This window comes from Lodderomyces elongisporus, chromosome 1 (assembly GCF_030384665.1).
Source record: "Lodderomyces elongisporus chromosome 1, complete sequence".
In the NCBI taxonomy this organism is placed as follows: domain Eukaryota; kingdom Fungi; phylum Ascomycota; class Pichiomycetes; order Serinales; family Debaryomycetaceae; genus Lodderomyces; species Lodderomyces elongisporus.
The window spans coordinates 535,416-556,473 of NC_083673.1; the positions used below are offsets into that span (position 1 = coordinate 535,416).

General features: G+C 37.4%; 12 protein-coding genes across 12 annotated transcripts; 6 read left to right on the plus strand and 6 right to left on the minus strand. All coding sequences in view use genetic code 12, as the record gives it.

The window, feature by feature from the left end:
- Positions 1–33: 33 nt before the first annotated feature.
- Positions 34–1,137, plus strand: PVL30_000181 (uncharacterized protein; the record flags this gene model as incomplete). The annotated part of the gene is made up of 1 exon (XM_001527618.2): positions 34–1,137. The coding sequence occupies one exon, from the start codon at positions 34–36 to the stop codon at positions 1,135–1,137; it is 1,104 nt and encodes a 367-aa protein (XP_001527668.2).
- A 200-nt stretch (positions 1,138–1,337) lies between these two features.
- LYS12 (homoisocitrate dehydrogenase) lies at positions 1,338–2,471 on the minus strand (the record flags this gene model as incomplete). The annotated part of the gene is made up of 1 exon (XM_001527619.1): positions 1,338–2,471. One exon carries the CDS (start codon positions 2,469–2,471, stop codon positions 1,338–1,340), a length of 1,134 nt encoding a protein of 377 aa, XP_001527669.1.
- Positions 2,472–3,274: 803 nt separating this feature from the next.
- MGE1 (Mitochondrial matrix cochaperone) lies at positions 3,275–4,036 on the minus strand (the record flags this gene model as incomplete). The annotated part of the gene is made up of 1 exon (XM_001527620.1): positions 3,275–4,036. One exon carries the CDS (start codon positions 4,034–4,036, stop codon positions 3,275–3,277), a length of 762 nt encoding a protein of 253 aa, XP_001527670.1.
- Positions 4,037–5,268: 1,232 nt separating this feature from the next.
- PVL30_000184 (uncharacterized protein) lies at positions 5,269–6,231 on the plus strand (the record flags this gene model as incomplete). The annotated part of the gene is made up of 1 exon (XM_001527621.1): positions 5,269–6,231. The coding sequence occupies one exon, from the start codon at positions 5,269–5,271 to the stop codon at positions 6,229–6,231; it is 963 nt and encodes a 320-aa protein (XP_001527671.1).
- A 135-nt stretch (positions 6,232–6,366) lies between these two features.
- Positions 6,367–7,035, minus strand: PVL30_000185 (uncharacterized protein; the record flags this gene model as incomplete). Its single annotated transcript, XM_001527622.2, has 1 exon — positions 6,367–7,035. One exon carries the CDS (start codon positions 7,033–7,035, stop codon positions 6,367–6,369), a length of 669 nt encoding a protein of 222 aa, XP_001527672.2.
- Positions 7,036–7,637: 602 nt separating this feature from the next.
- Positions 7,638–8,519, plus strand: SEC17 (vesicular-fusion protein S17; the record flags this gene model as incomplete). The annotated part of the gene is made up of 1 exon (XM_001527623.2): positions 7,638–8,519. One exon carries the CDS (start codon positions 7,638–7,640, stop codon positions 8,517–8,519), a length of 882 nt encoding a protein of 293 aa, XP_001527673.2.
- Positions 8,520–10,252: 1,733 nt separating this feature from the next.
- Positions 10,253–12,517, plus strand: SAS3 (Histone acetyltransferase; the record flags this gene model as incomplete). The annotated part of the gene is made up of 1 exon (XM_001527624.1): positions 10,253–12,517. The coding sequence occupies one exon, from the start codon at positions 10,253–10,255 to the stop codon at positions 12,515–12,517; it is 2,265 nt and encodes a 754-aa protein (XP_001527674.2).
- A 159-nt stretch (positions 12,518–12,676) lies between these two features.
- On the minus strand, positions 12,677–13,810 carry PVL30_000188 (uncharacterized protein; the record flags this gene model as incomplete). The annotated part of the gene is made up of 1 exon (XM_001527625.2): positions 12,677–13,810. One exon carries the CDS (start codon positions 13,808–13,810, stop codon positions 12,677–12,679), a length of 1,134 nt encoding a protein of 377 aa, XP_001527675.2.
- A 356-nt stretch (positions 13,811–14,166) lies between these two features.
- spf31 (DnaJ sub C member 8) lies at positions 14,167–14,850 on the plus strand (the record flags this gene model as incomplete). The annotated part of the gene is made up of 1 exon (XM_001527626.2): positions 14,167–14,850. One exon carries the CDS (start codon positions 14,167–14,169, stop codon positions 14,848–14,850), a length of 684 nt encoding a protein of 227 aa, XP_001527676.2.
- Positions 14,851–15,351: 501 nt separating this feature from the next.
- PTH2_1 (Gluconate transport-inducing protein) lies at positions 15,352–16,005 on the plus strand (the record flags this gene model as incomplete). Its single annotated transcript, XM_001527627.2, has 1 exon — positions 15,352–16,005. The coding sequence occupies one exon, from the start codon at positions 15,352–15,354 to the stop codon at positions 16,003–16,005; it is 654 nt and encodes a 217-aa protein (XP_001527677.2).
- Positions 16,006–16,254: 249 nt separating this feature from the next.
- On the minus strand, positions 16,255–18,785 carry DOT6 (transcriptional regulatory protein dot6; the record flags this gene model as incomplete). Its single annotated transcript, XM_001527628.2, has 3 exons — positions 16,255–18,127; positions 18,690–18,697; positions 18,780–18,785. 3 exons carry the CDS (start codon positions 18,783–18,785, stop codon positions 16,255–16,257), a joined length of 1,887 nt encoding a protein of 628 aa, XP_001527678.2.
- A 399-nt stretch (positions 18,786–19,184) lies between these two features.
- On the minus strand, positions 19,185–20,862 carry TRP2 (anthranilate synthase component 1; the record flags this gene model as incomplete). The annotated part of the gene is made up of 2 exons (XM_001527629.2): positions 19,185–20,741; positions 20,860–20,862. 2 exons carry the CDS (start codon positions 20,860–20,862, stop codon positions 19,185–19,187), a joined length of 1,560 nt encoding a protein of 519 aa, XP_001527679.2.
- Between the last annotated feature and the right edge of the window lie 196 nt (positions 20,863–21,058).

Below are 21,058 nucleotides of genomic sequence, written 5' to 3' on the forward strand. Positions count from 1 at the left end.
CTCATCTCTGCTGACTATCTTTGATTTTACAAAATGGATGCAAAACGCATATTCACATGGACTTCAACCAAGTCTGATAATTGGATACTAAAGTTAGGTCTTTTGTCAAATGAGGAATTTATTGCATCTACAAGTAGTGGATCCATTGTTGGGTATTCATTAGCAAAACAATCGCCACGTTTATTATACAGCATTGAAGGTGCACACGAATCCAGTATCAACGATTTACAAGTGATTGATGAGCATACCATAGCTACCTGTTCAACAGATGGTGTAAAGATATGGGACTTACGAGCAAACCAAGCTATTGCACATCTAACCAATAGCAAAAACTCGAATTTTCTATCTCTTGCATATGATAAGAGCACCAACCGGTTAGCAGCTGGAACTGAATTGAATGGTGCAGATGCCGAAGTACATGTTTGGGACCTAAATTCTTCCAGTAATAATGTTGTAAAATCTTTTATTGATTCGCACCACGACGATGTAACTAGTCTTGAGTTTCATCCAACACTTCAACAATACTTGATGTCTGGGTCAACAGACGGATACGTTAATATTTATGATCTATCAGCACACGATGAAGATGAAGCATTGCATCAAGTGATTAATTTTGGCTCGGTTCACTCTTGTCATTTTGTCAGCGAGTCTAGAATATCCATCTTGTCGCATATTGAAACGTTGATGTTCCATGATTTGAACGATACAAATTATGAGACTCTAGAGAGCCCAAATTTCAATGATATTGGCGATTTACGAGTCAAATGGCCAAAGAATGAATACGTTGTAGAAATATTCCCAAGTGGGTTTGCTGCTTATGGATCGAATTCTGAACAATCTTTAACAGTTTTACCCTTTAACCCACGCAAGGAGAAATTTAAAGAAGCCAAAGCAATTACTTTCCCTGGTGCTCACGGAGAAGATGTCGTTCGCGACGTCTTGATATTACCCGAGGCTAAGCGATGTCTTACTTGTGGAGAAGATGGCAAAATAAGCTTATGGGAATTGCCTTACGACATGAAGCTGCATAAGTTTGGTCCTAGTCGAGTAACAACTGAAGAAACGAAAAATCTTGAAAAGGATGGCTCAAAAACGCACCGCAAAAGCAGAAAAGAACGAAGATTTAAACCTTATTAGGCATTATTTTTATAATAGACAAATTTACAATAAAACGGTTGATGCAATTTTTTTCAAGTATTTGTACATAATTTTTTTTTTTCTCTCCTTTGATTATCTTTCTTTCCTTTGAGTACTTTTTATGTTTTTTCATTTTTTTTTTCTCATTTTTTTGGTAGTATTGATCAACTATAAAACTATTGCTTTATGGTGTGTACTACTTAGAATCTTCTCACAATGTCTTCAATCACTTCTTGTGTGGTTGAGTTACCTCCCAAGTCTGGAGTCTTGATCTTGTCTTCAGACAAGTTTGCATCGACTGCTTCATATATCTTGGCTGCTGCTTCAGGGTATCCCATGAATTCCAACATCAATGCGGTTGATCTAATAGTGGCAATTGGGTTTGAGATACCTTTACCTTCGATATCTGGTGCTGATCCATGACATGGCTCACCAATTGCAAAGTTTTCACCAACGTTGGCTGAGGGAACCACACCCAAAGATCCAACTAAAGCTGCGGCACCATCACTGAGAATGTCACCGTAGAGATTGGGTGCAACAACGACATCAAAAATCTCTGGTTCTCTAAACATACGGTAAACCATTGAGTCGACAATTTGCTCCTTGTGGTCAACACCGCTGTATTTATCCTTATTGGCATCGTAAACGGACCTGCATGATTCACGGAATAAACCATCCGATTGTGACAAAACATTTGATTTGTGAGTAACAGTCACTGATGGCTTTGAGTGGAGTTGCTCTGAGCCTGGGGAGGCATCGCGAATAGCTTGTCTTTGCAATGCAATGTCGTATGCCATTTTGGCAATTCGTTTTGAAGCAGTTTCACTGATTCTCTTGATTGCTTCAGCTACTTTGGTTCCGTCTTCCTTTTGGTAAGTCTTTTCCTCTTTAACGTACAAGTCCTCGGTGTTTTCACGAACAATGACCATATCAACCGGTCTACCAACACCCTTGACTGACTTGACAGGACGAACATTGGCATAGAGGCCTAATTTCTTTCTCAAGGCAACAATTGGCGAGGAATATCCTTCAACTTTGGTGGTTGGTGAAGAGACAGCTCCAAACAAAGCTCCGTCACATTCGTTTTTCAATGTTTCAACTGTCTGGTCAGGCAAAGCAGTTCCAGTCTTCTTGAACAATTCAAATCCCGCATCCAAGTTAACAAACTCAAATTGCAAGTCAAATTTCGATGGTAAGCTTTCCAACACTTTTTGACCAGCAGGAATAACTTCTCTACCAATCCCGTCACCTGGAATTAAACCGATTTTGAGTGTTTTCAAAAGCGGAGAGGAGGTTGAAAAACAACGTTTAATAGAATGACTAGTTGACAACATTATTCTTGTATAATTATGATTTTGCAACAAATTAATTGAATAGCGTTGACGTATGCAAATGTGGTTTGTTAATCCAGAGTGAAGTAAATGAGAAGTGTATTTATTGAAGAGTGAAGAGTGAAGTTTAAGAAAAGTGAAAAATGAAAGTTGAAAAATTTCCGTAACCGCGATCAAAGCCTCCCTTCCCCCCAAAAAAAAAACAAATAAAAAAAAAGAGAGAAAGAGAGAGAAAGATCAATTGAAAAGTATGGAGTTGTATGTGGATTATATGACACAAAAAAGAGGTTCATTTTCTTCACAATCTTTTATGGGCAGAGAAGGATATCGAAACGCCGTTCTCGGAAAGTTGAGTGAGTCATCAGTTAACTCGATCATACTGCTAGGTAAATACATTGAGAATGAAAATAAAAGACAAAGAACCAAACCCCCCAAAACAACAACAACAACAACAACAACAACAACAACAACAACAACAACAACAACAACAACAACAACAACAACACACTATCCAACAACCAAACCCATAGTGTTTATAAAGTTCAATGATCAGTTGTTCATAGACTTTGGCTGCGTTAAAAAAGAGGTGGTGATTGCTTAATAGCTGTAAATAATATACAAATGTTCTATGTAATATAAATGCTTTAAAAGCAATGGCGGGAAACAATGATGATAAAGAATTCAAAACAGAAAAGTTATAAAAAAAATTAAACTCAAGGAATTTATTTATTTAAACATACATATATACAAGACTAGATGCAAATCATTCGTTACTAATTTGGTCCTAGAATAAATGTACCGGCCGTCTATTCCTCAACCTTTACCAATCCAACCTTTGCAGGTCTCAACACTCTGTCATTTAAGGTGAAACCATTTTGTTGGACGAAAAAGACGGTGCCTGGGGTCTTATCTGGGTGAGGAGCCTCAAACACTGCCTCGTGCAAATTAGGGTCAAATGGTTCATCCAAGGGTTCGATTTTCTTGATACCAAACTTGAAAAGTGTTTTCAAAAACACATCCTTGGTCATATTAACACCATCATACAAGTTTTTAACCTCGGTGTTTTTCTCCAAAGTTTCTTGTTTGACGTGGCCTAAGGCTAAGTCAAAGTTGTCGACGGACTCGAGCAAGTCTTTGGCAAATTTCTGCAAAGCAAAGTTCTTGGCCTTTTCCACTTCCACTTTTGTAGTTTCTTGTAAATGACGGAAATCAGCCTTTGCTCTGGTATAGTGATTCTTCATTGCTGCCAAATCCTTGTCCTTTTTATCCAATTTCTCTCTCAATTCAATCAACTCTGGACTCTCGACATTTTCAGCTTCAGCTTCTGGTGCTGCTTGCTCAGTATTATGCTCAGCAGTTTGTTCTTCGTTCTTTGGTGGTGGTGCTGCTGCTGAGGATGATGAAGCATCTCCTTGTTCATTCTGTGAAGCCCTTGTGCTATTGAAACGCTGTCCAATTACTTGTTGTGCATTGAAATACACAGGAGAGCAAGTAGATCTAGCGGATGACAATGTAATAGGGCGAGGAGGTATTGACCTCTTCAAAACATGAGTGAAAGTTCTGTGCATTGTAAAAAGATTTACACAAAAAAAAAGAAATTAACAAATAAGTTGAGAAAGGTGGGGTAAGGTGGGGTGGGGTGGAGTGAAATGTGGTTGGATAAAGTTGGAAAGAGAAAAAGCCAAAAAAAAAAAAAAAACAGAAAGGGTTTGGTGTGTAATGTTTTGTAAGTGGCGTGGCACTGGTAAACTTGAAAGTCGTGATGTTGCAAGAGTATTTTGCTTCAAAAAATTTTCGATGAACTTCTCTCACGCACTTTTCGCACTACGGCACACACACACACACACACACACTCACTCACACACTCACACACACACACACACTCACACTAGCAGGTTGTTGTTTCCAGCTGCAAAAATAAAACTTCGCTACCATGAAAAGCTCTCAGCGTAAGATACACTTGCATCTTTATAAAGAGCTGAAATGAATTTTATCATTCTGTTTCTGAAGTTGTTTCCTTCTCTTTTTCTTCTTCTCTTTTCTTTTTTTGCTTCTTAGCTTTTTAGCTTGTCATCATTTGATCGAGATAAAAGTTTGGCTTCAAAGACACATTATTCTGTTCATTCTTTGAACCAGTATATCGAATAGATTTCGAAAAAAGTAAAAGAAAGTTTTTTTTTTTTACTAATCCTTCAACTTTATAGTTGTTTCTTCTTTCAAACTTTCACATCCTCCCAACCTCCCAACCTCTTTTCTCCCTTCTTTTCTGCTAGCACCAAGTCCCTCTTATTTCGATATTCACTATCGCAAAAGGAAAAGAAAAAAAAGGAAAAAAAAAAACAATTAACTTCTTACTTAATTTACCTTCCAATTACAGTACTGGACACGGCACTCTATAAATACAATCTTGATAAATCTTCTGATCATATATTCAATAAAATAAAGTACTACAAGGTAGTGGGATCTTTGTTGTATAACTTTTTGTTTCTTGAAATAACACAATACTTTATCAATCGTAACGTTGTAGATTTCTGTTCTTGTACTATTGTAGTCCAGTGACCAAAGCGTGTGGTTACTCTATAACGTGCTTTTCATTTTGGCGAGACAAACAGAAAAGCAGAAAAAAAAAAGTAAAAAAAAAAAGTAAAAAAAAAAAACATGAAAAAAAAAGGGAAAAGGGAAAAGGGAAAAGGGAAAAGGGAAATTTTCCAAAACTCTGATCGAGGAATATACACATCTATAAGCACTCACAAACAGATCCTTCACTACAATCAACTTTAACTTTTCGGTCTTGTTCAACATGTTTCAATCGTTTAGTCGTCCGTTTTCATTGGGTCGGCCATTATTAGAGCAAGTGACCCGGACTCGTAGGGATGTCATCTCGCCCAAATTAGCCGGAACCATATTCAGACAACCCGACTTACCATTAAACAGAGAAAGAAAATTGAGAAGAAAAGAAAAGAGATTAAAGAGACAAATTGTTCGTGATGTTAATACTTTGAAACAGCATGAGCTTCAGAATGTTCCATTGAAGGTTGATCCAGTACTAGGTGACCCCAAGTGTAATTTTTTCACACGAATCATGCAAAAAGTTGAAAACTCTGAGGCTAACCTTGCATTTGGAATCGATAGACTCGAAATGGAAAAGATCATTTATGCCGCAGACAAAATAGCTCTTGAGAAAGTATCCGATAACGAAGTTTTGCGAGAAAATGAGAAACAAAAGGCGCAACGCAAGAAAGATGCTTTGTTGACTATTTTGAACTTGAAGAATACCGATAATTCTGACAAGAGGAAAATGGCTGTTAAGTTTGCTCGCGAAGAACTTCAAAGAGAACCGGGTGACACTGCTTCGCCTGAGGTCCAGGCCGCTGTGTCGACAGTGAAGATACATTTCATGATGAGACACGTTAAGGAGAATAAACATGATCATCCAACAAGGCTCTTGGTCAGAAACTTGGTACAAAGCAGACAAAAGATTCTAAGGTATTTGAAGAAGAAGAACCCGGAGAGGTATTACTATGCATTGGCCAAGTTGGGCTTAACTGATGATGTTGTTGTTAAGGAATTCACTATGGGCTACAAATACTTGCAAGATTACCAAATCTGGGGTGACCAAGTGCTAGTCAAGGAAACTCAAAGCGAAAAGAAAAAGAAATTCAGACTTAAGAAACTTAGGGAGAAGGTCAACACTTATCACGAGGTTGCAAAGAAGAATTACGAGATCATGAAAACAGAAGGTATCAAGCCAAGTTCCAACTAAGAGGAGTCATAATAAATATATATGTATATATATATATATATACATATTTGTATTGAAGCCTCTTTTGATTCTTTAATAAAACTAAATTGTATATAGACTTTTTCTGTTTCTTTTTTCTTTTCTTTTACGCCTCATTTATTTTGTAGTATTCATCTCATTTTGCATGCTTTCCGATATTCGAATGATTTTGTCAATATCCACGGGCTCTGCCTTGATAAGATTGGCTTGGTTTTGGATTGGCACTAGTATTTCTTGTATTTCGTAATTTATTAGTGATGCATTGTCTCGAAGTCTACTTAACGTTTCAGCTAAAGTATCGTTATCTGTTGCAAGCTTGTCGTAAATTGTCTCTAGCCCATTAAGTATGTCTTCTTTATTGGTCACCACAACCGAATCAATTATTTCAGATGGGGCCAATTTGTCCAAATGTACCGGCTGCAAGGCAGAGTCTGTCTTTACCGATCCCTTGGCGTTTGTGTTTGTGTTTGTGCTTGATGTTGTATTGGTGTTGGATGTTGCTGCTGAATTAGCTTCACGCCTTTGTTCTGCCAATTGAGTGATTTCATCAAGCTCATTTAGCTTGCTGCGTAAATCATTCTCTTCATAGATTTGATCAAACTCAGCTATAGTTTCTTCGTACAAATACTTCAGTAGTTGTGCCAACCCTGTTTCCAAGCTTTTCAAACCTATTGGAGATTGCGCAATATCTAAGTAACAAGTTTCAATCTGCTCTTTGCTAATTGACCTCAGAAGTACCTGCTCAACTGCTTTTTTCCCTACTGTTTGAAGTCTCTCATAGCGCATTTTATGTACACCGCTGGAATTGCTCATTGTTATATTTTTTTTTCAAAGAAAAAAAAGGTAAGGAACAGAAAACAAGCACAATAATGAAATGGATGCTGAAATAATATTGCTGGTGTTTTATAGGAGTAATTTACAATTCTGTCCCCTGTTGGTGTTTATGGTTTAGTTAAATGTTGTTTATTAATTGTAAATCTTCAAGTATCGAGTATCGAGTTTTGTGTATTTTCTTTGTTATGGATACCTCAAGAGAAGTTGATTGTTTGTCTCTCTTCTTCTTCTTCTTCTTCTTCTTCTTCTTCTCTTTTTTGATTATAAAAAATTAACTAAAAATAAAAAATAAAAAATAAAACAGAACAAAAAAAAACGTGTGTGTGTGTGTGTGTGTGTGTGAAAACTAAATTGTAACACTCGCATCTAACAGAAAATTAGTCCCATTGAGTTTGTCTATCTGGGGAAAAGCAAGCTTGGTAATATTCCTATTTCAACAACTAAAATAGTATCCTTGTATAGCCACAATACACCAGTCCAACGCCATCACCTCCTCCCTCAACCCCCCGAATTCTTTTCTAATATATACATATATTTTCCATTTCAGCATTAATATGTCTGACCCTAGAGAATTGATTGCAGAGGCAGAGAAACTCCTCAAACAACAACTGGGCTTTTTGCTGTTTATCACCGGTTCCTCATCCACACTTCGAAAAGAAGACGCCACCGACCTTTACATCCAAGCAGCAAATAGCTACCGTTTAAAGAAAGATTTTAATCAAGCGGGCACGCAATTTGTCAAAGCGGCCGAGATACAGCAAAGCTTGAATAATCACAATGATGCTGCCAACCATTTGGTTGAAGCTTATAAATGCTTCAAGTCGACTTCACCCACAGACGCAATCGATGCTTTATCACAAGCTATCCATATCTTTTTAACTCAAAATGGGCAATTCAGAAGAGCTGCAAACTTTACAATGGACCTTGCCGAGTTGTATGAGGGTGTAGGGGACACTACTAATGCCATCAAAAGCTATGAGCAGGCTGGAGACTATTTCACAACCGATCATGCCGAAGCATTATCAAATAAAGCATTTCTAAAATGTGCAGATTTATGTGCATTGCACACAGATTATAAGAAGGCGATATCACTATACGATGTTGTAATCAAAAACCTGTTAAATAACTCATTAACGAAATGGAGTTTGAAAGATTATTTCTTCAAAGTTCTATTGTGCGTCTTGTGCACCAACGATCTTGTTGAAGTTGAAAAGAGAATGGGCAAGTTTTCTGAAGAAGATCCAAATTGGTTTGATTCAAGAGAATGCAAATTGGTCCAAGGGATAATCGAAAGCATTAACAATGGTGATGTTGAAGATTTCTCCGATAAAGTATTTGAGTTTGACAAGTTTAGTAAACTTGACAAACTCAAGACTCAGTTATTATTGACCATCAAGACATCCGTAGTCGATAACGACGAGGTTGATATTTTGTAGTTGTACTACTATTTAATTCTATTCTTTATTTTTTTATTGCTCTTGTTCTTGTTCTTTGTTTTTTCTTTTCTCCAACAATCAGTTTTCATTATTACAGCATAGTAGATTTGCAATTCTGGCCTTTCAGTTTTGTCTTTTTGATTGATTGTTTTTTACCTCCGCCTCGCCCCCCCCCCCCCCCCCCCTTTACTTTTGCTTTTTTTATAGCATATTTTTGTCAAAGAAACTAATTTTAGGTTGTTTTTGTATTTTTTTTTTTTGATTCACTTGATTTCATCCACTTTAGACAGGAACTGAAATGGCTCGACAAGTAGTGGCAAGTATCAATAAGCATGGATACGAGTCGGAAAAAAAAGATAGATCTCTAGAAACATTTTTATGGTTAACGAGCCACTTTGTCCAATATTTCCAATTAAAAAAAGGTGATGGAGAGAATGACGAATGGCGGAAAGCAAGGTGAACAAGTGTGAGACTTTTCCTTCACAGAATAAATTGGCCAAAAAGAAAGCACTGTTATTCCAAATATATTTGCTTTTGTACGTGCTTAATAGAAAATGCAACGAGCTGTATGGAACAAACTATTGTACCTAATTGTGAGTACCAAAGTTTACAATTTGTTTTCTGTTTGTTTCCTTTCTGTTTGCTTTTTTCTTTTTGATAAGAAGATTAACACTTCCTTTTTTGTAGTTCTACTCAATGGTTGTTTTTTTGTTACTAGAGACCACATGAACCAGCTAAATGGCAATTCTTGCACACCGAAGCTGAAGGATCAAAATAAGTGTTACATTGTATGGTGCTACACTGGATCAAGAGCAAAGAGAGAGATCAAAATAAAAATTAATTACTGCAGCAAACAGTTTCTTGGTAATAAAAGCAAGAGTAGCCTGAACATAGGTATGCTCTTGTGAATATTAGGCGAGCTATAAGATGTTGGAGGACATTGAAAAAAGACTGAATGCTATGGAACCGGTTACTAAGTAGATAGGGTAAATGTGAAAACAGAAACAGAAACAGAAACAGAAACAGAAACTTGAATAGAGGCGGGAGCTGGTGTGTGAACATGAGGTGACGCGTGCTTTTTCCTTTAGGTCATATATGGCAAAATTAAATAACAACAAAGTCCATCAACTTTATGGCAAAAAGAAAAAGATGGCCAAATGGAAAAGAAAAGAAAAGGAAAGAAAGAAAAAGATAAGGGAATCTAACAAATAAGAATCTTTCATCAACATTTGGGATGCAGTTATGGGCAAACTTAGATGATAAATCTTTATCCAAGTTGGATTGTAATTGATCTAGAGGAGAGTACTGGGATATAAACAAGGAGATCAAACTATAAGCGCCGCATTATTCCGTATCAGGACATTTAAATTTTTTTTTTTTTTAGCTTTTGGTTTTTTTGGTGGTGGTTGGGTGGGGGGCACAGAGAGTAATTTCTTTGTGATCGCTTCCATAAATTTGTCTGTTTGTTGTTGTTGTTGTTGTTGTTGTTGTTGAGAAGCAGACCGGTATTAGTTCACCATCAACTTATCATCACCACCTCATCTGATCCATTCAATATTTTTACCAATTTCTAGCTCATTCTATACATCATCGTGCACTCCACAAGAAATTAACATTCACAGATCAAATCAAAACAAAATATAGAAACTAAGAAATAATTGAAATATTAAAACATTTTTGGCATACACTTATATTTATATATCCATATTTGAGATCTCCCACGATGCGGCAATATGGGACTGCACCTTTTGAATCAACTTCGCATTACCAACAATCACGTCTACTCTAATTTGGAGATAAAGGATCTTGACAAGAGGACACATAGGCACAAGGAAATAAATGACTATTCATTGAAGCGCATGCTCAAGAAGACGCGTAAAATAAACGAAGTGACTAAAAAGATAAGTAAGCACAATGATAAAGGAACGAGTCCTACAAAGAAGGTGAAACGAAAAGTAAAAACAATCAAGAATGATAAACATTTTCTAATCAAAATCAAGTACAAATCAAAAGATACTCGAGAATTGCCATATAAAGGAGCACTTGGGTTTCCAGATTGTCTCATTAATGATACGGATCCAACTAAAGAAGAACGAGCGTTTTTTGAAGAATTGAAAGAAAAGGCTTCCAAATTATTTGTCAAAAACGAACAAAAAAATGTCCAAACCTCGGAAACAGCTCTGAATGTAAAAGAAAGCACACCTTCTGTCATCAGTTTGAATAAATCGAAAATCAAAAGAATTGTACTACGAGACTTTGAAATTGATACTTGGTACACTGCTCCGTACCCTGAGGAGTATTCACAATGTGAAACGCTATATATTTGCGAATATTGTTTAAAATACATGAGCTCTTCAATGTCCTACCTGCGCCATCAACTCAAAAATTGCAATAATTCCAATCACCATCCCCCAGGTATTGAGATTTATAGAGATGACCAAGTCTCCATATGGGAAGTTGATGGGAGAAAAAACATAAACTACTGTCAGAATATCTGTTTACTAGCCAAACTATTTCTAAATTCCAAAACCTTGTACTACGATGTTGAGCCTTTTGTTTTTTATGTCTTGACCGAACGCGATCCGCAGATTCCTACAAGACATCATTTTGTTGGTTATTTTTCAAAAGAGAAGCTCAATAGCCTGGATTATAATGTTTCTTGTATACTTACCTTGCCCATATACCAACGAAAAGGTTATGGAAATTTGTTGATTGATTTCAGTTATTTGCTCAGCCGCAATGAATTCAAGTACGGTACACCAGAAAAACCACTAAGTGATTTAGGTCTTTTGAGTTATAGAAACTATTGGAAACTTACAGTAGCATACAAATTACGTGAACTTCATAATATGTTTAAGAATAACAGCAACACCAAAAACATAAATAATAACGGGGATAGTAATTTTAACAATGGCAATAATAATATTAATATTAACAATAATAATGTTAATATCAACAATAACAATAATAAGGAGAAGAACTGCATGGGTAATGCTGATAAAATGTGTGCTGACAGCGAAGACTTTAATTCAACGAAGCCGAGCTTTACATTGACCATTGAGCTCTTATCAAAACTTACCGGTATGATCCCAGCAAATGTCACTTTTGCGTTGGAACAACTAGACGCATTGTACAAAAACCCAAACACTGGTCAATATGCTATAGTTGCGGATATCTCAATTATAGAAAAACAGATACAAAAATGGGAAGCCAAGTCCTATTCAACATTGGATTACTCAAAACTATTGTGGAAACCTATGCTCTTTGGACCTAGTGGGGGGATCAACTCTGCACCAGCAATGCTGCTAAATCCGCAAAAACCAAATGTTGTACCACAAAACAGTATATCCTTAGTCTCGGAGTTTCTCAAAGATGACATCAACAACCCATATAGCTTTGAAGAAGAAGCATATAAGGAGATCGAAATGCTTACAAGTCTCAACCAGAAAGCACTGCAAGTGAGTATCGACGAGTATTTGATATGCAAACCTGGTATGCCGAATGGCACTTACAAGCAGAAACTTTTAAATAAAAAGACTGAACGCATTAACACACGAGAAGTGGATATGGAAGCTGTTGCTGAAATATTCACTGATGATGAGGAAGACGGGAATGATGAAAGTGACGAGCCAGAATTTGTTGACGAAAGTGAAGAAGGAGAAGAAGAAGAAGAAGAGGAAGACGAGGAAGGTGAGGAAAACGAAGAAGGTGAGGGAAGAAAACGAAGAAAACGAAAGGGACGGAGGAAATACAGCTCAAGGTCCAGAATTATAGATGATGATGATGATGATGATGATGATGGTGGTGGTGGTGGTCATAGAGAATTAGAGAGCGAATCAAATGCATCGAGTCTTTCTATTGAGTTGAATAACAGGTCCATCAACGATAGTGAAGACGAAAGTGACAACGGCGTCAGTATTGATGAGGACGAACAAAATGAAGAACAAAATGATGATGATGATGATGATGACGAAGATGCAGAGTATGATTCAAGATAAGGTCCTTAAAAGTCTTTTTCATAGTCAAATATTGTTCTCTTCCGATAATTTCATTCGAGCTATGTATATTCTTGAGGTTGGTGCAACAAAAGCAGCTAGATTATTTACATATTGTATTATATTTTAATTCAACAAGAACAAGCAAAGTTCAGTACAGACTCATGCAAATAGCTTGCATGAATTTTCAAATATTTCATCTATAAAGGCCTCTATATCTTTCTCTTCATTGATGCCATGAATTTTGCAAAGTATTTCCGCTACTAAACCCACTTCTACAGGCTCATTCCGGGACTTGATCATTGGCCTACTGTATACGCCTATTTTGGCATCCGTAGACCCTTCGGCTCCGTTTTTAATCTTTTGCCGTACATACTCAGAATGTTTTTCGTATGCTTCTTTTTTTATCGAAGGAAAAGGCAAGTTTTCATCCAATTTGAATACGGGTTTCGCCTCGTTCATTGTGTCAATTGTTTCAATCTTGGGATAAAATTTATTTGGATAGGAAGTTATGTACTTATAACTTGCATGGCTCTTTCTTATCTCGCACCATGGTGCGTCTGTTTCAATCATAAGTCTATCGATAGGAATCTTTGCCGCAACTGAAACATTCTCCTCTGTCTTTAGCGAGCAGCCATTAATTCCAACAAAAAACCCCAAGTCCAAAATTTTCATCAACTCTTCCTCAGACCCAGTAAACGAATGTACTACTCCGTGTCCTTTTTCTATGACTCCGCTTTCAATATAGGGTCTTAAAATGCTTACAAAGTCGTCGCATGCAGCCCTCATATGTAAAAACAATGGCAACTTAAACGGCAAATCCTTCAACAAGTCTAGTTGTCTTGTAAACATTTCCACTTGTTGTTCTTTAGTAGAGTAGTGCAATCTATCATAGTCCAATCCTATCTCGCCGAATGCCTTAACGTGTCCCAATTCATAACCTTTGATCAATATGGATTTCAACTCACTTAATCTATCATCGACGTCTTCTCTCAATCGCTCCGTATAAGTTTCACCTTCTCTTTGATAAAACTCTTGTGCCACTGAACATGGATGCACGCCAGCAGTTGATGTAAATTGATTGGCATATTTTTCACACAATTCGAAATGGTCTCGGCTTTCTTGAATTGTAGATGCCGTAATTAGCATTTTGTCAACATTAAACAAATGTGCTCGTCGAATCACATCTTCGATATCACACGGATGTTTGCGATTATTTGACCCATTGTAATAGCCTTGAAACATTGAATCAGAGAAATTAACTCCAATATCAAAATATCTGGGTCGCCAACTCATAATTGCTCTATGTGCTTGGTTTGATAAACGACTCATACCTTGACCCTGAGTGCAGTCAAAATTGAAATTCTATGGGCGCAAAAAAAAGGAATAACGGCACGGAGAAAATCAAAAATAAAATCAAAAAAAAAATCAAAAAAAAAAAAAGAAAATAGAGAGAATTGAAACGAATATCTTTCATCAGCCTCATTTTGCTGCTGTATAACCCTAGAACTACTCAAATTAATCAAACTAATCAAGACAACAACCAAAAATAAAAAAAGGATAATACTAATAATAAGTACTATAATCATCATAATTGTTGATAGCAGCCCCAAACCACTCATCCTACAAATAAATAAAGAAAAACAAAAAATATGTCAGACGAGCTTGACCGTATACTTTCCATTGAGGAATCTGCGTTAAACAGAAATGCGGAGATTGAGCGAATACTTCAATGCGCAGGTCATGATTATTTTGCAATAATGGAAATCAATGCATTAACTACTCCACCTGAAAGTTTAGCGTCATTAGTGAAAAGAATCTACAGGAAGAAATCGTTACTTATCCACCCGGACAAGACAGACCATGTGGAGGCACCAAAAGCATTTGACTTGCTAAAAAAAGCGCTGGATGTGCTTTCGGCAGACGAAGAAGGTGGGACTCATGCACAGGAAAGAGCTCGACTATATTCGATGTATAATGCGTCGAAAGTTGTTGATTCGCCAGTACCTGATTTCAATGACCCTACTAATGTTAAAGTGAGAAGAAAAGTAGAAGAGATTTTAGAGTATGAACTGGGGCAGGATGAATTACAACAATTGGCAAAGCAGAGTGAACAATTACGCAAGCACGAATACCAGAAGCAAGCACAAAAGGAAAGGAATTTTAAAAGAGAGATGGAAGCAAAATGGGAGGAGAATAGAGAGTCTAGAGTGAGAAATTGGCGCCAATATGCCCATAGAGTGGAAAAGAAACTGCAACTGCAACTGCAACTGAAAAACAAAAACAAAAACAAAACTAAAAATAAAACTAAAAACAAAACAAAGGTGTTGGTGTAGGCGAGCGATGCAAGATACAAGTAGGTGTTCAGGCAAATCTCCAAGAAACCGAATTATAAAAACTTACGAATGGTTGATAGGCTAAAAGATTGATTCATGGATATCTCAATCTTTTATCACTGAATCAATCCGAAACATTGTAAACAGTAACAGTATCCTTTATGTTCAGTTTTGTTTTTGCACCCAAGAATTCATGTGATCTATTCTGCTTGAAGCGCAAAAATTCGATGATTTAAAAAAAAAAAAAAAAACATTTTGAGCGCGAAAAAGTATTTTATCAGATGAATAAGATACAGGGAATAAAGTAGGCATCTCGAGGTAATAACACTCTTTTGAACCTGAACCATCTTTTTTTCTCTCATTCTTTATGTCACTTGCAATTTATTAACCTATTTGATCTTCCCATTAGTTTTCCTTCATCTTGAATATTCTTTTTTTTTTTTTTTATTCTCTTCATTTTTTTCTTTCTATTTATTTTTGCTTTGGCAAGACTTTACAATTATGAATGATACTACTGTTGCAACGGTCACCATTGCTTCCTTTGTTTCTGGGATCTTTTTGTCTCAATGGTTACTGAGCTTTACTTCACCCGAAAGAAAAAGAAGAACAACATCAACATCAACATCAATCAAGAGGCTCCATAAAAACAATATTGTATCTTCCATCAAAAAAGCTGAGCAAATCGGAGACATCGTGGAAACTGAGGACGAAGATGAAACAGAAGAGGAGGACGAGGAGGACGAGGAAGTTGATATAAACTCTACGGCATTGAATGATATCCCTGGGGAGGTTCGGATGTCCTTGATAGTACGACAAGACTTGAAAATGGGAAAGGGAAAAGCGGCAGCTCAATGTTCTCATGCTACACTTGCATTGTACAAAAAAATAACGAACCCAAATTCCGAAGCATACAACCCTGAAATGGTGAAAAGGTGGGAATATGGAAATGGCCAGGCAAAGATCACTTTACAAGTTCCTGACCAGGAGCAGATGGACATGTTGTTTGCAAAGGCGATGAGTCTTGGTATAAATGCCACAATCATCCATGATGCAGGAAGGACGCAAATTGCTGCGGGAAGTGCGACTGTGTTGGGTCTCGGACCAGCTCCCAAAAGAATACTAGATGAAGTTACTGGAGAATTGAAATTATATTAAACTATTTATAGACACGATTTTGCTTGAAACGCATAAAAAGCATGCAAAAGCAAAGTAAAGTAAAGTTAAAAAATAAAAAAATAAAATTTTTTTTCGAAAAAAAAAATAGAAAAACACATCTGGGGTGTTAATCGATCAAAATGCATACAAAATGTGTAAGATGCTTCAACGTACTATCTTCATTCATAGTTCATCATTCGTCATTCATTCATTTTTTTTTTATTTGTTTTCCCTTCTTCTTTTCTTCTGTTATCTTCTAATGGTTCCTCTGACTGATGTTGGGTTGACCGCAGAACTGGCTCTTCGTTTCCTGCTTCTGTGACTAGATGATGGTCCAAGATCATCGTCTGCTAATAAAGCTTCCTCGTCATCACTATCACCGATGCCTCCAATAACGTCTTCATCGTCTTCATCGTATAAATCATGAACATCCTCCAATCCAAAAGAGGCTTGACGCGACTTTCTTTGTTCTCTCAAGTTTGTAGACCTATCGTTTCCATTCCGCAATTTCTCCAAATAATCGATCCGTGACCAAATCTCTCCCTCGGTTCTCTGTGGTAAAAGTATAGAGAGTTCAGCAAATGAAAGCTCTCTGTTCCTTCGATTAATCAACAACTCGTCTTCTTCCATCGTCCATGGTATGTCAAGCTTAGGTGCCTGCTTCTTCTTTTTCGATAGTGACGACTTCGAATTAGCAGGCAAATTACGCCGTAGCTTGTTTAGTTTCCTATTATTGGCATCAACTTTTTCCTTATCAATCTTCAAAGGTTCATCGGTTTTGTCACTACTATGTGGGATCACTACCGACCCTGATCTCGAGTATAATCCAGAATTTGCACTTACCAATGATGCATTTCGAAGACTACTGATATTTGTATGATGTCCACTAATACTGGAGTTTCTAGAGGGACCACTAATACTGCCTGCGCCACCAAATAATACAGGTAAATGGGCTAAAGTCGATGATCCGACTTGGTGATGTGGTATATTCATCGATTTCGATGGAAGCGATGAGACCGAAGCTCTTGTTAGCGACAGGATTGACGCTCGGTCTTCATTTGTAATTTGTATAATGGAACTATTGCGAGAAGTCATAGCTCCAATACCACCTGCAGCAGTAGCACCAACACCACCACCACCACCACCACCAATGGCTGCAGCAGCAGCGGCAGCGGCGGATGCAGCTGATATCGATCCGTTTCCAATTGATCCCCGCTCCCTGTGGTCTTTCAGACGTTCATCGCTAATAGCCGAATTTGAAATTGAGTTTCGCGGTGTGAGTGAAGATGGTGTTTCTGGGTGCGAACGATTGTGTGGAAGGTTCATTGTTGGATCAACAGAGACATCTGCATAATAACCACCAGAATCCGAAGCTCCTGGAACTATAATAGCTGAGCGGCCTGAACCTTCAGTCGCGCTATCAAAAGAAGGTGATTCATACTTGTGGTGCAAACTACCAATCAGCCCTGCTCTTCCACTAGACCCGTAGTTGATGCGTGGCGAAGAAACAGATATTCGCGGTGTTGCTGACGAAGGACTTGACATGTACGATGGCGAGTTAGAAAGAGCATTTAAACCAGCAAGTGCATTGGAAATAGTATTATCAAAGCCCTGGAATGCACCAGTGGTTGAGGGATATGGAAAATCGGAATCCGTTGTTTCCATCTTCATTGATTGTGGAGGATTAGATTTTTTCTTCTTTGTCGATGAGCTTACCATGTTTGGGTTTTGTTTGAATTGATCACCCAAAGCTGCTGCAGATTTAGGAGGATTTTTCAAATTGCCCAGTTTCAACCGCCTCCATCTAAACTGGCACGCATTGGGTGTCCTATTTGTGAAGTTGCTTGCAATTTCTTTCCAACCTAGCTTCTGTTTATCCTTTAAGTGCATCAAAAGCACATCATCTTCTGCATCCCATGACGTTGGTGTCCTAGACGTCGAGGCTTTAGCTGGAGCCCCAGTAGGTAAAGACGAAGACGTTTCAGGTGGTACCGATGACTCAGGTGGTACTGACGATTCAGGTGGTACTGATGACTCAGGTGCTACTGATGCCACTGATGCCGCAGATGCCGCAGATGGGGGTGAAACACTTCCATCCTCTGCCATATTTTCCCTTTCCGTCCTAGTCGGTTATTTTTGATTTGGTAATGACAAGTATAGGTTGATTACCTGCACAATTTAGGCGTGTTGAAGAAAGAAGGAAAAGCTGAATCTCAAGAAATCAACAAAACTAAACAACAAATTCCAACGTGTTTAGTTTGGTCGAAATTCAAAAAAGTAGAACAAAAAATTAAAAATTAAAAATTGATAATTGATAATTGAAATTCAAAAGATAAATAGTAGCAATTAAAAACAGAATTATCTTGACGTTTTGAATACCACTAAAGTGTAACTTCGTGGAGTTTGGGGTATCTTTGCTCAAACAAGAGTTGGTCTTGCTATGCTATAATGATATAGGCTTGTTACTTGAAAGCACTCTCAAGATGATCATCGACCTTCTTAAGTCTCTGGTTTGTCGATTACATAATTAAATAATTCACTCGGTTGGCATTTCACTTAACTACTGAGGTAATGATGCGTGCGCCATTAGTTTTCTTTTTTTTTTTCTTTTTATTTAATTTAAATTTAAATTACCACTACGTTGTCTTTTGTTGAGAAACACTCACGTGACTTGCCACACATACACACTTTTCTGTTCTTGTTGTTGTTGTTATTGTTTATTTTATCATTTTTGGCCGAGACCATACGACTTATACACAACTGCACGCGATAACAGACATGATTGGATCATTAAAAGCCTTTAATAAAATACAATCAAAAGAGTAAACAATAATAGCAAATAGGAAATGGGAAATGGGAAATAAAAAAAGAGCAAATAGGGAATAGTAACTGAAAACACAAATTAAAATAGCAAAAGAACAGGAAAAACCAAGAGCTTTCAAAGTAGGACAATTGTTGAAGAAATTGGACATTATTTGCGATTAACGTTGTATGCATACTTAGATAATTCCAAGCTTACTTTAGATATATTATATCTTTCCAATTTTATAGGTTCTTTTGTTTTGGGAAGGGGCATCGTCGCCGAAATCGACCGAGCCCATCCTCCCCCTTTATTTACGCACTTCCACCCTCGCTTGCACAATTATCGTCTCATCCTTCCATTTCAATGAACGAGTATATTACTCTATGGTTCCAACTTTTTCTGCCCATATCTTCTCTGCTTCAACAATAGTATTGTTATTGGCCCTCATTTTGTTCATTGTCTCCATGTATTCTTCATACTCGTCGCTGTCAAACACAATCCCACCTCCTGCTTGTAAATACGCCACCCCATCTTTAAAGACCATCGTCCTCAATGCTATACATGTATCCATTGTTTTTCCATCATATCCCCAATGACCCACTGCACCAGCATAAACACCACGCTTTTCCTTCTCCAACTCTGAAATGAGCTCCATTGCTTTCACTTTAGGCGCTCCGCTAGTGGTACCTGCGGGAAAGATAGACCTAAATGCGTCAAATCTAGTCTTATCTTCACGCAAGGTTCCACTAACCTCCGACACCAAGTGCATAACGTGGGAAAATCTCTGGATTGTGAGCAACTTGTCAACCTTGTTTGTCGTTGGTTGACAGACCCGGTTGACATCGTTTCTGGCCAAATCAACAAGCATTATGTGTTCTGCTCTATCTTTCAAACTAGCCCTCAAAATTTCGGCATTTGTTTCATCTTCTTCATTTGTTTTACCTCGAGGAATGGTTCCCGCAATTGGGTGAGTCACAATTCTACCATTTGAGTCGCTTTGCACGAGCAATTCCGGAGATGCTCCAATTATCTGAAAGTCAATCAAGTCGATGTAAAACAAGTATGGGGATGGGTTAACAGTTCTCAAGTGTCTATATATATTGAATGGATGTAGCTCAGTGGGACGTGCTATCCTTTGTGACGGTACAGCTTGAATAATGTCACCTTTAAGAATGTGTTCTTTCAACTTGGTGACATGCGCCTCGTATCCCTTCTGACCAATATTGGAAGTGAAATCTTGGTTGAGCTTAATCGGTTTTTGGTGGGGGAACACTTCGCTATTTGGCACGTCAGCAAGCAAAACTCTCTCAATCTCGGCAATAGCTTCTGCACCTTGCTTGTAAGCCTTTTCCAAATTCAATGCATCATCATCACCATCATCAATATGGATATTGCAGATAATCTGAAATCTTTGATATACATGGTCGAATGCAACGACCAAGTCACAAAACATAAACACCGCCTCTGGCAATTGCAAAATATCCTTTAAAGGTCTCTTGGTTTTGGGTTCAAAGTACTTGACACAATCATACGAAATATACCCAGTGGCACCTCCGCTATATTTGGGCAAGCCAGGCAATTCCGCTTGTCTGTAATTTGAAAGCTCTTGTTCAAGTACAGTAATTGGATCCACGTCGCAAAGCTCTTTAGAATAAACTTTTGGGTCGTCACCAGTTTTGATAATCTTGGAAGGATTAACACCAATAAAAGAGTATCTATCAACTGTGTCACCTTTAACTGATGATTCAAACAAGAATGATGGGGTTCTACTCTTATCATTTAATTTCGCAAGTCTAAGATAAGCTTGGTGTATGGTTATATCTTCATTTGGCACATATTTGTAGATCGGATAGATATTTGGTTTGACATCTTCTCCGGCATGAAGATCTATAGTCTTCTGCAATGTCTCAATGCTAGGCTGAACTGGAATTGACTGAACAAAAAAAAAAGCAAGAAAACAGTTTAGTTAGTATTAACAAAAAGCAAGATAATTAAAAAATAAAAACAAAAATGACAAAGATCAAATTGGCGTGTGATGAGCTAAAGCATACCATTGTTATAGTTGGTGTAGATCAAGTTGTCCCTATGATGTTTTGGCAATGAAGTAATGAGCTTCTAAACTTTCTTTTTCTAGTTTTATCAAACCAAGTGAGTCAGATTGAATTTGAAAAAAAAAAAAAAAAGAAAAAAGAAAAGAGAAAAGGAAAGAAAATCGCATACAAATATAGCCAATACTGCAGATAAATATAT